Genomic DNA, 13,062 nt, shown 5'->3' with positions numbered 1-13,062 from the left:
CCGGTTGTCTAATCCTTTTGTTAACACAATAAAATTTGTTGAAACCAAATCAGTATTTTGAAGAAATGTATTGTTGGAGTAACAAGGCGGTATAACTAAGACACGAATCAATAGTACCAAATAAATATTTATTGATAAAATAAAACATCTAAACAGAAAACAACCTCAATTTGAATTCTGGCTTGTTGCAAAATATGGACCGGAATTGACTCCCTGTGGAAGAAAAATCATAACATCAGTGAGGTCATAAACCAACAAAGCATCACTGATGAGTCCTAGAAGGGCAATATAAGCTGATAGCTGTATGATGCTATGTACGCATTGTTGGTATAGTGTATATGTTACGTAATATCAAAGGTGCTATCATATGTGTTTGTTGCATTCATCTTATCACCAACGGCGAATAGATTTTACTTAAGAAACATTTCAAACAATATGTCACTTGATGCTACGGGTACATTGAGGTACTGATTTAAGGGCTCAATTATTTCACCTACACTTTCACATATAATGTCATAATAGTCTATGTATAATACTTACAATATTTCTATAAATTTGACTTTATTCAGAACCCGACCATTTTGTAACCGGGGCCTCGTTTGTTACAATAGACCGAATACGAGAAAAGTATAACTGCCCACATAGATATATGTAGAAAATAGATAAAGTCACAACCGACATTTATAGATATTGTGTATCAAGACCATTGAAATGAATTAAATCCATTGTGAGCGTCGTTCTTTATTACCAGCGACTGTATTCCTGGGCAGTAGAAGGGTTCGTTGAGATGCCATTCCTGCCTCTTTTGTGAATAGGTCTCCACCTGAGAACAAAACAGTAAACCACACATTATTGGTTATGTTTTCATATCACTTTCCTAATCGCGAATGATTGTTTATCTTGGGCATTTACGTTACATACATAAGTTTGTCTATGTGATTCTTTAACATTACATATGTTGATTGGTAACTAAGTGAAACTTTAGCACCTGTTTTTAAGCTATAGGAAAACATATCCATATGTAAGTCACAATAACATATTGTGTTATGTAACTATAGCAACTTGTACTATGTAACTATGCCAAATGTTGATACATTGTCACTGTATTTAAGTTGAACACATATATATGTATCTATGTCACACATTGCCATGTGACTTTAACACACATTATTTGTAACTATGATACACGAAACTGATAGTAAAAGTTGAATGTTCTATTTGTTTCAAGTTTCTTAGACAGATATAGAAATATTACTAATTTTATAAATGACGTAATGACAGGATAATCATCTGACCATATTGTTCCATAGCGAAAGAGCAGCGGCGGCGTGTCCCTTGGCGTTGAAGTGGAAACAGTCCGGGGAGAAATAGGACATGTCTATCTTCCCAGTCTGAAATCACAAGGTTGATTGTACATTGTAGTTATCCGAGTACAATGCATAAGCAATATATCACAACAACACATAATGTATAACAACTCATTCGAAACGAAACAATAGAAACCGCAAGAAAAAAAGGGAAAAAAAAGAGAAGACATTTCCAGATGCTAATAAAACGGTTTGGATGTTATTTATAAAAATAAAACATATTTCTATCTCATTAGTCTCAGTCTCAGGGTAATATTTTCTGTCAATTACAGAATTAGGAAACATTAAATTCATGTTTTTTGTTTGTTTATTGTTTAACGTTCTCACATAGCAAAGGTCATATAAAGACCAGTGTGAAGAAAGAACCACAGCAAAAACAGTAAGAAAGTGAAAAAAGAAATACAAAGAGGGAAACAGATTAATCTTGGTTTCTTCGATTGTCCCAAAAATGGAAGACAAAGGTAAAACACCTTTTACGATAACGCGGCGGGACACTGCAGGTTTACAGAGATAGAAAAGGGTCCATTTTGTAGGTGTGAACAGAGCTTACGGAAAAAGAAGGAAAGAAACTAGGACATGTCTATTTTATCGGCTCGGAATAACGATACTACCATGGCTATTGTTTACAGAAATAGGATAAGTACATTTAACCGGTAGAAAGCCACAATGGATTCAAGAAATTAATACAAACAGGAAGGTGTTGTATCCTCGCATATTTGCGAGTAATTATCGTCGAGGCGCTTTAGAAAGTTAACCATCAAAAGCTGATCTTCATATTTTGTCCAGAATTTATAAGGAAACATCTACTTATTGTCTATTGCTGCAATAATAAGTGACATAAAGTTAAGATTGCCAGTAAAGGTAGCCCTAGAGACGTATTATTTTCTAGATATGTTCTACATTAAGTTTCTAAACTATTTGTTATATGGACAGGTTTATAGAAATTATTTGTAATCCTTTATTAAGTTTCTAAACTATTTGTTATATGGACAGGTTTTATAGAAATTCTTTGTTATCCTTTATTAAGTTTCTAAACTATTTGTTATATGGACACGTTTTATAGAAATTCTGTGTAATCCTTTATTAAGTTTCTAAACTAAAATATAACTAATAAGTACTGATACCTGTCTCCTTTTTCCACCAGATAAGATATTTATATCGCTTTTATTTTTTTATCCTCAAATCTTTCCATACTTCGCCATCAAGTATTTCTTATTGATATTCTTTCTTTTTGCGCGCACGTGTGTGAATGGGTTTTTTTCTTTTTAATTTTGAATACGTCCCCGATACAATTATAAAATGAACTATTTGGTAACCTGTAGAATTGGAAAACATTGTGAAATTTGAATATTTAGCCGACACATTCTTCTAATTAAACTGAGTTTGTGTAAGCAACTGATGAATATTCAAATTTTTACATTATTACTTTTTTTTACTGAAACTCTTCACCTTGGTAACCATAATTAAAACAAAGAATGTGTTTCCAAAATAGCAACAGTAAAGTGTTCTTAATAAAAGAAAGTGATTTGAAAGTTCAATTAAATGGTGATAACGAAAATAACCTTCAGAGCTCGCAAAAATCGAATCAACTCAAAACATAATAAAAAAGAAATCGAGGTTCTGATATACTGCTTTATCACAACCTAGTTCGTGGGTCTATCAAAGCGGTTCACAAATTAGTATTCGTAGTTATAGGGCCTTTGCAACAAGCCAACATAGTTCTCAACTCCCTGGGGAGCATACAGCCGGTGCTGCCAATTCGGCGCTCACAGCTAGCATTCAACAATTCTAGCACTGCCCAACCACGTACTAATTTTCAGCTGAGTAGTCTGGAATAAGCGGATTACATGCAGTGCCATGACGTGACTCGAAACCGTACCCTTCAATCACGAGCACGGTGTCCTACCACTAGGCTGTCGTGCCTTCTGGTAGAAGTCACAATGCGAAATTAACACAAGGAGCAATATCCATGTTTATAACAGTATTTTCTAAAGGGATTTTATATCTTTAGTGGAGTGTGGCATACAACTTTACGGCTATTGATTTAGTCAGAACGCAAGACGGAAACTTAAAATTATTGAAAGCTAGGATATGGGTATGTACTCCTCAGAATTAGGGTGAAGGAGTGCTGTAGGTACGTACCCCCGGAGTTTTTGGTGGGAGTGTGTTACTGAAAAAGGGTTGGACGACAGCAGTGAAGTCATCTCTCGTGTCGTATCTGCCGCTGCTGATAAGAAGGCTGCTTTCCATTTGGTACGCAACTGTGGCTTCGTACAACATCGCTGCATTAGCATCGTTCTTACCGCAGGCACAGACAATGCTGCAGTGATATGACAGACATGTAAGGAAACAATGGTTTCCATGGAAACGACCCCGGATGTACTCTTGCCGAGATAATTAGATGCTAAAAGAAAGCATAACAAAACCAAAACAATAGCAAGCAAATAATGTTTTTATATGAGAAGAAAGGGTTTTACCAGGAAACCATGTTTTCTCACACAAATTATTCATGTGGAAATACGAATTTAACGAGCAAAACATGTTATAATTGGAAGCAAGTAAGTAACGTGGCAACAGCGTGTTTACCTTGAAATAACGCCATTACTACATAAAGTGACAACCTTACTTGTGGGCTAAGTTGCAGAAGAATCCCCCGTCCATGGCAGCGATCGGTGCGATGTCGAATATGAGGACCACGTTTACGAGAGTACGGGTGAGATTGGCGTGGAGAATATCAAGTGCATCAGCGATGTGGCCGGCGTAGTTAACGGCACTGAACTTCGCCTATCGCAGAGAATTGATACATTTACCTTTACAAAATATCAATGTTACTGAAGCTTAAACCTTTGTTACTTAATCTGTTAGTGCAAACAATTTTGTTTGCAAATATATATCCTCATTATCTTTATTATCCCCGCACCACTGTCAGATTGACTTTATTATCCCCGCACCACTGCCAGAAACTGTGAGTACAAATATGAAACATATTTTCAAGAATGACAAAAATAACAGTTCTGAAAAAATACGTACTTTATGGAGCTTTTATAAAAGACAATAGTGAGTAAATATAAAACCTTCACAACAGTGTTTGAAGGGTAAATATGTTATGGCGCCGTCCGAAATTCGAACCCTGGACCTCCGTTCGCTCTTAATAGCTGAGCTAACTAATCGCCAATAAATGTCTGACAGAATCAATTACATTGTACATCCATTTTTATTTAACAAAATTAGGAAGATATTACAGTATATAAGAAAAGGTTAGTGGGATTTCGGTTCGCCTGAAGAGGGACAAGTATCCTTACGTTTATGATAATACAAGCCCATCCTCGATACTCAAGGGGTGACGCTCACTTACGCTCTCTGCACCCATACATGTCATAACTAAAATCGCAGGCTCAGTGTGCGCCACCTTGTGGATAAGTCAAAAACACTCATTTGATCCTTTGATGTATATCAAAGTAATCTCGCGGCGGCGTAACGATTAAATTGACTTGCTTTGAAGTTGGGCACCGTTTATCTGTAGACATCAAAAGACAGGTACATGTATCAGCTTAGCGATCGGTCATGGTGTTTTTTTAACCCGAGTCCAGTCAAATACATGTAGCTAGCCGTGTGTCTTAAATTTTGCTATGACACATTCTGTGATTCTAGGGTGCAGAGAAAGTACACGTAAGTGAGCGTAACCCCTGGAGGTATCGAGGATGACACAAGCCGTTCTTTTAACCATCACTCACCTTGTCTGTACAATAATCACACAGATCGTTACCGCCTATAAACAAAGTCACCACCTTCCAGTCCGAGGCGGCATTAATATTAGGATCACTGTTGATTCTCTGTACCAACATGTTGGCCTGATTCTTCAAATCTCTATTGTTGAATGATCGTCACAAGGAAAGGAAAACAAATATGAATATGCACAATAATTACAAATCCTGTTATTTCATCATTCAAGGGGAACAACTGTTGATAATTTTATCAACATATTCGATACTTCAAGATCTGTGTAGAATTGTGAACATGTCAATGAATCAACATGTTATCAAAGAAACTGTTTTTCATAAAGATATGTTTTCTGAGAGGGATACAGGGTCACAACCTCCTGGAAACAATTGTTGCAGAAGCCACTTTTGTAGTGAAAATCTTTTTAAAAATAGTTAATATTGAAAGTTTGTTTCATATGTTTCTTTGTATCGACATGCCTACCAATGCGACCTTATAGAAAAAGTCATCGTTTAATCTTTAGAAACCATAAGACGTACGATGAGACACTCCCGGCGACAGCTACATTTAGCCTGGCGCCTGCGCTGTGCACGTTTCCTGTCCCACTTGACCATCCGCGAATGTTGGGATTGTAGTTTTTCAGGATATCTGAAATGACCAGACATTGCTCGCTATATTACCGTTAATATTACTGGGGATCATGTTTATAGAATGTAGTGATATTAAATGAATGCATGTCATCGCTCTTCAAACAATATCCCCACATTTCTTGCTATCGTTAGGTTACCCCAAACCCATCAATAGTTCACAAGAATGATTTCGGGATAACAGACAAATTACATTATTTTGACAGTTGGAAGCAGGCTCAGGATTTTATTAATTTTTCTTCATTCACAATAGTTTTATGAAAGTCTTGTTATTTATTCAGTGTTTCCCATGTTTATGTTTGAAGTTCGTACTGTAACCGATAAAGCAACATAAAGCACGTGTATATTGATACGCTTTAATAGAATGTAATAAGTGGATTTTCTATAAGTTCTACATTCTCATACATTTCTTATGATAATGTAAACAGGCATTGTCCAACCCAAGCACTGAATCACCACATTACATTGATTTACGATTGCTTTATTTATTGGTTGTGCTATATCACACATGCATGTAGGAGGAATATGGAAAATAACTGCATTACACAATTCATGGCCCACTAAAAAATAGGCGGATGTCTTTATAGACGCTGTAAAGACAGAACAAACTTCTTAGTTTTCACATCGGAGGGGTTGAAACAGTTATTTCTCTTGTTTACTTGTGTAGTGAATATTACTTTTCAAAATATGATGTCTAAACAAACAAAAACGACTGTGGTATCCATACTTACTAGGGAACGTAAGTCGATCATTCAAGTTTCCATCTCCCCCGATACTGTGCACAATAAAAGCCATAGTTTTGATTAACAAATTATACAAGTTTCTTAACAAGTGTTGCCATTCAAGTTATTTTGACGTTTTCAAACTGCAAAGATATCTTAACTTTCTGAAAACGCAACCAGATAATCTACATACGTTTCATGTTGATATGTTAATATTCACTGGAACTTAAAATCGCGATATTTTCTATGCAGTCTTAGGACGAGGCTTATTAAAAGTTAATACATGAAGAATACCTTTTAAGTTTGTTAGATCAAATCTATATATAAGATCGCGTGTGTGACGTCACTCACCTCCAGGCACGACCCCTATATTCTGTAAAATCTCCAATGAGGGTCAGGGCGTCTATTCCGTTTCCAGCCTGTAATGAAAATGTTAATTATATAGAGTTTACGGCACATGCTATGTATGAGTCCACTATTTATAAATCCTATATTGTGAATGTGACAGGAAAATATTGATTCCCGGGTTGTGCTTAGACATCATCATATTTGAATATATGATTAATTAACCATGATTGTATATAGCAAAACTAGACAAAAATTACATGTCATATATTATGGTAAAAGTACACGCATACAGTTTGGAGATCGAACCTTTGTTGCTGTGTTCGACACAGGCGAAAGGCATCATCAGTGCTAACGTTCCTTTGAAATGACAAGCATGATTGTTATCTGATAGAATCAACCGCTCAGCCATGGCAGCAACCTGCACTGATGACCGACCGTTAATAAGTCACCCCTAGCAACAACCACGTTGATGTCTTACAATGTTTAAAGAGTCACAAATACACCTATTGCAGCAACTGTAGTGATAACCAAATGTTAATAGGTAACCCTAGCAACTACCGCGCTAATATCTTACACCGTTAATGAGTCGCCAATAGCAACCACGCGGCTTAACGAATCACACAATCCCCAACAGCAGCATGCACGCCGTTCACTTACCGTTAAGGAGTCCCCTATAGCAGCGACCACGCTGATGTCGGATGGCTGAAGCTCATGTACTACAAAAATAACAGACGGAAATGTATGCATTGTGTCAATTATCTTTTATCTTTTATTATTGTTTTGGTTGAACACATTTCCTTTTCTCTGACAGTGACGAACGCAATTACATGCATCTATTTGCAGACAACTACATTCAATTATAAGTCATATTTATTACGTTATTATAAACTCAACTGTCTATCTATTATAATGTCTCAAAAATAAAACTTAATGTTATATGGTAAAAAAGTTAAACATTTGTGTCATTTCATTGACACAATACTCAAATATCTGCTGCTTTTAGAAATTTAATATTTTTTCGGTACATCTGCATGCTACACAATTCATATATTTGTCTGGGATGGTATCAACAATGAAACATCTGACTGATTTTAAATAATTAAAACCATGTCTGGCATGCTATCAAATACAAATGTAACTGCATCGTACAAACGAAAATGTGTGATAAAAAACTTCAAATTTTATTTTTATGCTTTTCTGCAATGGTGGGTGAAAATGCATACAAATATAGATGAAGAAAGTCACCAAAACTATAAGATAAAAAACAAAATTGATAAAATCAGGACGAAATATTTACTATAGGATACCTACGAACAAAGTACAAGGCGAATAAGACTAGACGTTTTAGAACTGTAAGCGTCTGTTACATTGACGACACCCGCCAGAAAATATAGGTCAAATCTAAAGTTTATTATATGCTTAAAAATAAAATGTAACGCAATCACATTGGCGGATCCTGTACACGTGAACAGTCCTAAAAAACTCATGTAGACTGGTTATCCGGTGAATATCAATTTCTAAATATAACCTTTATGGAAATTCCCCTGAGCCTGTCGTAGCGCATGCGCAGTTAGAACGGGACGCGAAATGTCAGACGACACCAGATGATGTCTGCTGGCGAACGTTTCTCCTCCGTTTCATCTAAAAAAAAACTGCTCGAAGATAAAGATGCTGTTAACACCAAAAGACACCACCGAACACACAGTGCATGTCTTCCATGCCAATCTTACGGAAAATAACCTTGACGATGTCTTCGAAAACTACGATGCCAAACTGCTAGAACCAGCCCTGGCCAAAAAAAATCGAAGACTCGTTCCAGTTACGGTTACAAATAATAAATAAAAAAATAATTTTTTTATTGATGAAGCTTATAATAAAACAGTTATGGGCTTTTGTGCTGGTGTATATGATGTGATGAGAACATGAAAAAGCGATATTGACCGAGGCTTGTTTCGCCTCGGTCAGACAGCCTCGGTCAGCATCGCTTTTTCATGTTCGTATCACATCATATTCACCATTACAAAAGTCCATATTCAATAATATTGATCTTCATATCACACCGGGTAACATGATATTCCCCAATGATATCAAAACACTGCCTGTTGTTCTTCTTCAGCCTGCATCTATGGAAACCCTGCGTTTTTAATTTGTCCGTCAGCAATCTATCACGGAAATTATGTTACTTGAAACAATCACTTGAATATCGCCGAATCAACTACGACATAAACACTGTTAGGGCAGCAGGGAGGTAACTACCGATAGGGAAAGTTCATGATAGTCGACATCGTTACGCTTATCGTACAGATTAGTGGTACGCTGTCCTTGCTCTGCACGATGTAAGTAAAGCGGATGATATAGAACGCCTGTTGTGTCCTTGATTTCAAATTATGGAGGGCATATAGGACCGAAGTGGTCAATAAATAAGAACATATAAGCCTTGTATCTTGTCTGAGTGTATACTGAAAAAAAGTGACAATCATAGAAACTGCCTCCGTCAATCGATGAAATTTACAAAGTAGAACTAGAGAAAAACTCGTAAAATGTCACAGTTAATAAAAAGCATTTTGTATTGTCTATCCTCCCAAAATAAATTAACCTTGATGATGATGAGAGGTCAGTCGAACATTACGACGCTGTATTGTCTCTACTTATCTTCGAGCATATATCGCATCTTTTGCTATGAAAAAAACACACGCCGGCGTCTACTGGACATGCTTTTCTTTGATACGTAAATAGGACTTCCCGTCGAAAAAGATATCGAAAGCTTTTAGTAAATATTCCAAAAGGTTGTCTTGTTTAATCCAGCAAAATGTCACCTACCAGTGCGAGGAGCTATGCCGAGGGAGGCTGTACCAGTCGGACAGGTAAAAGCAGGAATAGGATACGTTGCCCTCTTCGAATGCTAGAGAAATTCGTTTGCATTTGATTAATCAAAATCGATATACTTACTCAAAGTTTGTACATACAGACAACAGGAGCTGATAAAATACCAAAACAAAACGAAAACAGGATAAAAAAAACCATCAAACAATTTATAAAGGCCATGAAAAATATCAAATATTCAAACGTGTCACATCGCTACCCGTAACAAATGATGCACTGTTTGAAAAATGACGACACCAGCTGACCTTGATTTCATACTGTGTGACGTGGTCCTTCCACATCTGTACCAGAGTGCTGTTGTTGGGAACAGTCTGTTGGAAGAACTCCACGTATCGCTCATACCATGTGGATGCTGTAGTAAATAACAGAAAGGAGACATTGTCTTACCACGTGACGTTAAACCAAAAGTAACTTAGTATTACACACACTTTTCTCAAGTGTAACTGTGGTAATCCTGTACCTATTTGCCGATACTTACCTCTAGTGTATCAAGGGCCGTTTTTGTTTAAATGGTCAAAACTGTCAGACCACTGTTGTTCGTTTATTAAATAAGGTCGGACCTAGTAAACTGATGTTGCTTTCAGGCGAGCCCTGAGAAAGCCTTACAAGGCCTGCATACACATTTGCAGGTCCGCCAGGATTTATAAACCGAAATTGTTACATTTATAAACGGTCAAACCGATTGTTTCGCATAAACGAACAGGCCCCAGAGTAACTCGACCGTTCCTATATTTACCGTTTCTTACATGTACCTTCAGTTTACTATAGCCATTCTGCTCATACATTCATCCATTATTCCTATGGTAATATTCTCGCTTTTGTTACCGACATTTACCAGTATAGCTAAATAATTACTTCCATTGTCTCTATATTAACTCTTTTTCTATATTTATCGATACTTAAGTTCAGTGTAACTATTGTAACTCTATATATCGTTTTACCGAACTTCAGTGTAACTATAAAGTAAATCTATTTTTAAATAACCAATACATGTACTGACCTCCTAAGTCACTTATGAAAATCTGTTCCTATATTTACCTATCCTTAACTCCGCTGTTTACCACACTTACCTACAGCGTCCTTATCGTAACGCGGTTTTTATATTCACCGTTATTTACCGCCAGTATTACTTTCTTATATTCACCGTTATTTACCGCCAGTATTACTTTCTTATATTCACCGTTATTTACCGCCAGTATTACTTTCTTATATTCACAGTTTTTTAACGCCAGTATTACTTTCTTATATTCACCGTTATTTACCACCAGTATTACTTTCTTATATTCACCGTTATTTACTGCCAGTATTACTTTCTTATATTCACCGTTATTTACCGCCAGTATTACTTTCTTATATTCACCGTTATTTACCGCCAGTATTACTTTCTTATATTCACCGTTATTTACCGCCAGTATTGTTTTCTTATATGCACCGTTATTTACCGCCAGTATTACTTTCTTATATTCACCGTTATTTACCGGCAGTATTACTTTCTTATATGCACCGTTATTTACCGCCAGGATTACTTTCTTATATTCACCGTTATTTACCGCAAGTATTGCTTTCTTATATTCACCGTTATTTACTGCCAGTATTACTTTCGTATATTCACCGTTATTTACCGCCAGTATTACTTTCTCATATTGACAGTTTTTTACCGCCAGTATTACTTTCTTATATTCACCGTTATTTACCGCCAGTATTACTTTCTAATATTCACCGTTATTTACCGCCACTATTACTTTCTTATATTCACCGTTATTTACCGCCAGTATTACTTCCTTATATTCACCGTTCTTTACCGCCAGTATTGTTTTCTTATATGCACCGTTATTTACCGCCAATATTACTTTCTTATATGCACCGTTATTTACCGCAAGTATTGCTTTCTTATATTCACAGTTTTTTAACGCCAGTATTACTTTCTTATATTCACCGTTATTTACCGCCAGTATTTCTTTCTTATATTCACCGTTATTTACCGTCAGTATTACTTTCTTATATTCACCGTTATTTACCGCCAGTATTACTGTAGTAGCAGTCTTCATATAGTTTCCGAAACGTACCTCCAATACTAATTTAGTAATAATATTCCAATATTAGCTGATACTTACCGCCAGTGTTACTAAGTTTTTCACTATATTTTATACTTACCTCCCGCGTTAGAGAGTACACACAGCGCAACGATAAACAGCGAGGTAAACATGGCTACTTGACACTCCAGTGACCGCCTACAAACTGATCCGCCGTTTTTCTCTATCAGCAATTCCAGTCCAATCGGTAAATAATTCATGCCAAATGTTAACCCTTATCTGACATCGTGAACGTCGGCCGATATATTTGGCAAGGTTACGTCCACACCTAATAACTATGTCACTATTATATACCAACTTAAAAAAAAACCCACCAAATACGACGGTAAACAATATATAATCCGAACGTTACACTTTGTTGAGCTGTAGTAAGGGTGCCACATGTGGCACCGGAAATGTTTATGTTGCCGGAGAAGTTGGTTACGCATTTGTGTCGAATAGATGATATTCTCCCGTTTGTTTTGTTATGTATTAAGTTCATTTGGATGTCCTTTTTATTGATTTCTTCCTTGTGTACATTTGTTTGGTGTCATTTTGTTTGATTATTTGGTCATATGGTAATCAATACCACTACCATATTTCCAAACATTGTAGGTAAGTATGAATTGTAGAAAGGTTATATATCACAACCAGTGAGGGTCGTAACAAAACGTGACCTATTTATTATTTACGCAAATAATCGAAAAGATATTTTCAAATTAGTCCAAATTATTTTTGCTTTTAGCTAACACAATTCCAGCTGTTTTATGATAATAATAATAGAAAGTTGATTTTGATCCTGTAATTAACAGAATGGTAAGTATGAAACAAACAAAATATATATACTAAATATCGCTAGTTGTTTCGACTGACCCTTAAAGTGTAATTATTCTCAAATATCGCTTAAAGCATACGTTTGTGCACCAAAGATGTACTTTTCACATGCCCATGGTGAAAATGTGAAAAAAAATACTGAATGTTTTTTTATAAACATTAAAGGTTGCCACCTTGCACTACCCAAATACAGGCAAATACGCTATGTTTTAAACATAATTTAAGAAAATATTTTGCACATCAATTCTTCAGCTCGACTGCACAGCACCAAGATGACAAGGTCGTGGTCGGGAAGGAGGTTAGAGTGTAGAGGGCAAAGGTCAAGTTCAGGATGATACGCATATTATATCGCCAGCAGATAATTCCAAAATGTAACATTCTTTTATTGCAATCATAATTTTAATGTTAAGTTTCACGTTCGATTTTTAAACGGGCATAGCCATCAGAATTACAGAGCATAAAATATTAT

The 13,062-nt window shown here is 36.1% G+C and overlaps 1 protein-coding gene across 1 annotated transcript; it reads right to left on the bottom strand.

Moving 5' to 3' along the window:
- Nucleotides 1–119: 119 nt before the first annotated feature.
- Nucleotides 120–11,951, bottom strand: LOC110460884 (phospholipase B1, membrane-associated-like). The gene is made up of 13 exons (XM_021514084.1): nucleotides 11,842–11,951; nucleotides 9,933–10,039; nucleotides 9,625–9,706; nucleotides 7,462–7,520; nucleotides 6,808–6,875; nucleotides 6,466–6,509; nucleotides 5,627–5,735; nucleotides 5,102–5,234; nucleotides 3,994–4,151; nucleotides 3,510–3,687; nucleotides 1,296–1,391; nucleotides 749–823; nucleotides 120–213 (listed from the first exon to the last, which is right to left on the bottom strand). Exons 1-13 carry the CDS (start codon nucleotides 11,891–11,893, stop codon nucleotides 166–168), a joined length of 1,209 nt encoding a protein of 402 aa, XP_021369759.1. The 5' UTR covers nucleotides 11,894–11,951; the 3' UTR covers nucleotides 120–165.
- Between the last annotated feature and the right edge of the window lie 1,111 nt (nucleotides 11,952–13,062).

This window comes from Mizuhopecten yessoensis, unplaced genomic scaffold, assembly GCF_002113885.1.
Source record: "Mizuhopecten yessoensis strain PY_sf001 unplaced genomic scaffold, ASM211388v2 scaffold10513, whole genome shotgun sequence".
Lineage (NCBI taxonomy): Eukaryota > Metazoa > Mollusca > Bivalvia > Pectinida > Pectinidae > Mizuhopecten > Mizuhopecten yessoensis.
Note: the sequence above shows the minus strand (reverse complement) of the source record. Positions and strands in the feature narration are given on the sequence as shown.

Excerpts from the sequence above, each read along its gene's own strand:
- LOC110460884 (XM_021514084.1), bottom strand. The coding sequence starts at position 11,893 with ATGTTTACCTCGCTGTTTATCGTTGCGCTGTGTGTACTCTCTAACGCG. Across the intron at positions 9,707-9,932 it reads TCACACAGTATGAAATCAAG|CATTCGAAGAGGGCAACGTA; the intron begins GTCAGCTGGTGT and ends GAATTTCTCTAG. Across the intron at positions 1,392-3,509 it reads TCCCACCAAAAACTCCGGGG|ACTGGGAAGATAGACATGTC; the intron begins GTACGTACCTAC and ends TTGTGATTTCAG.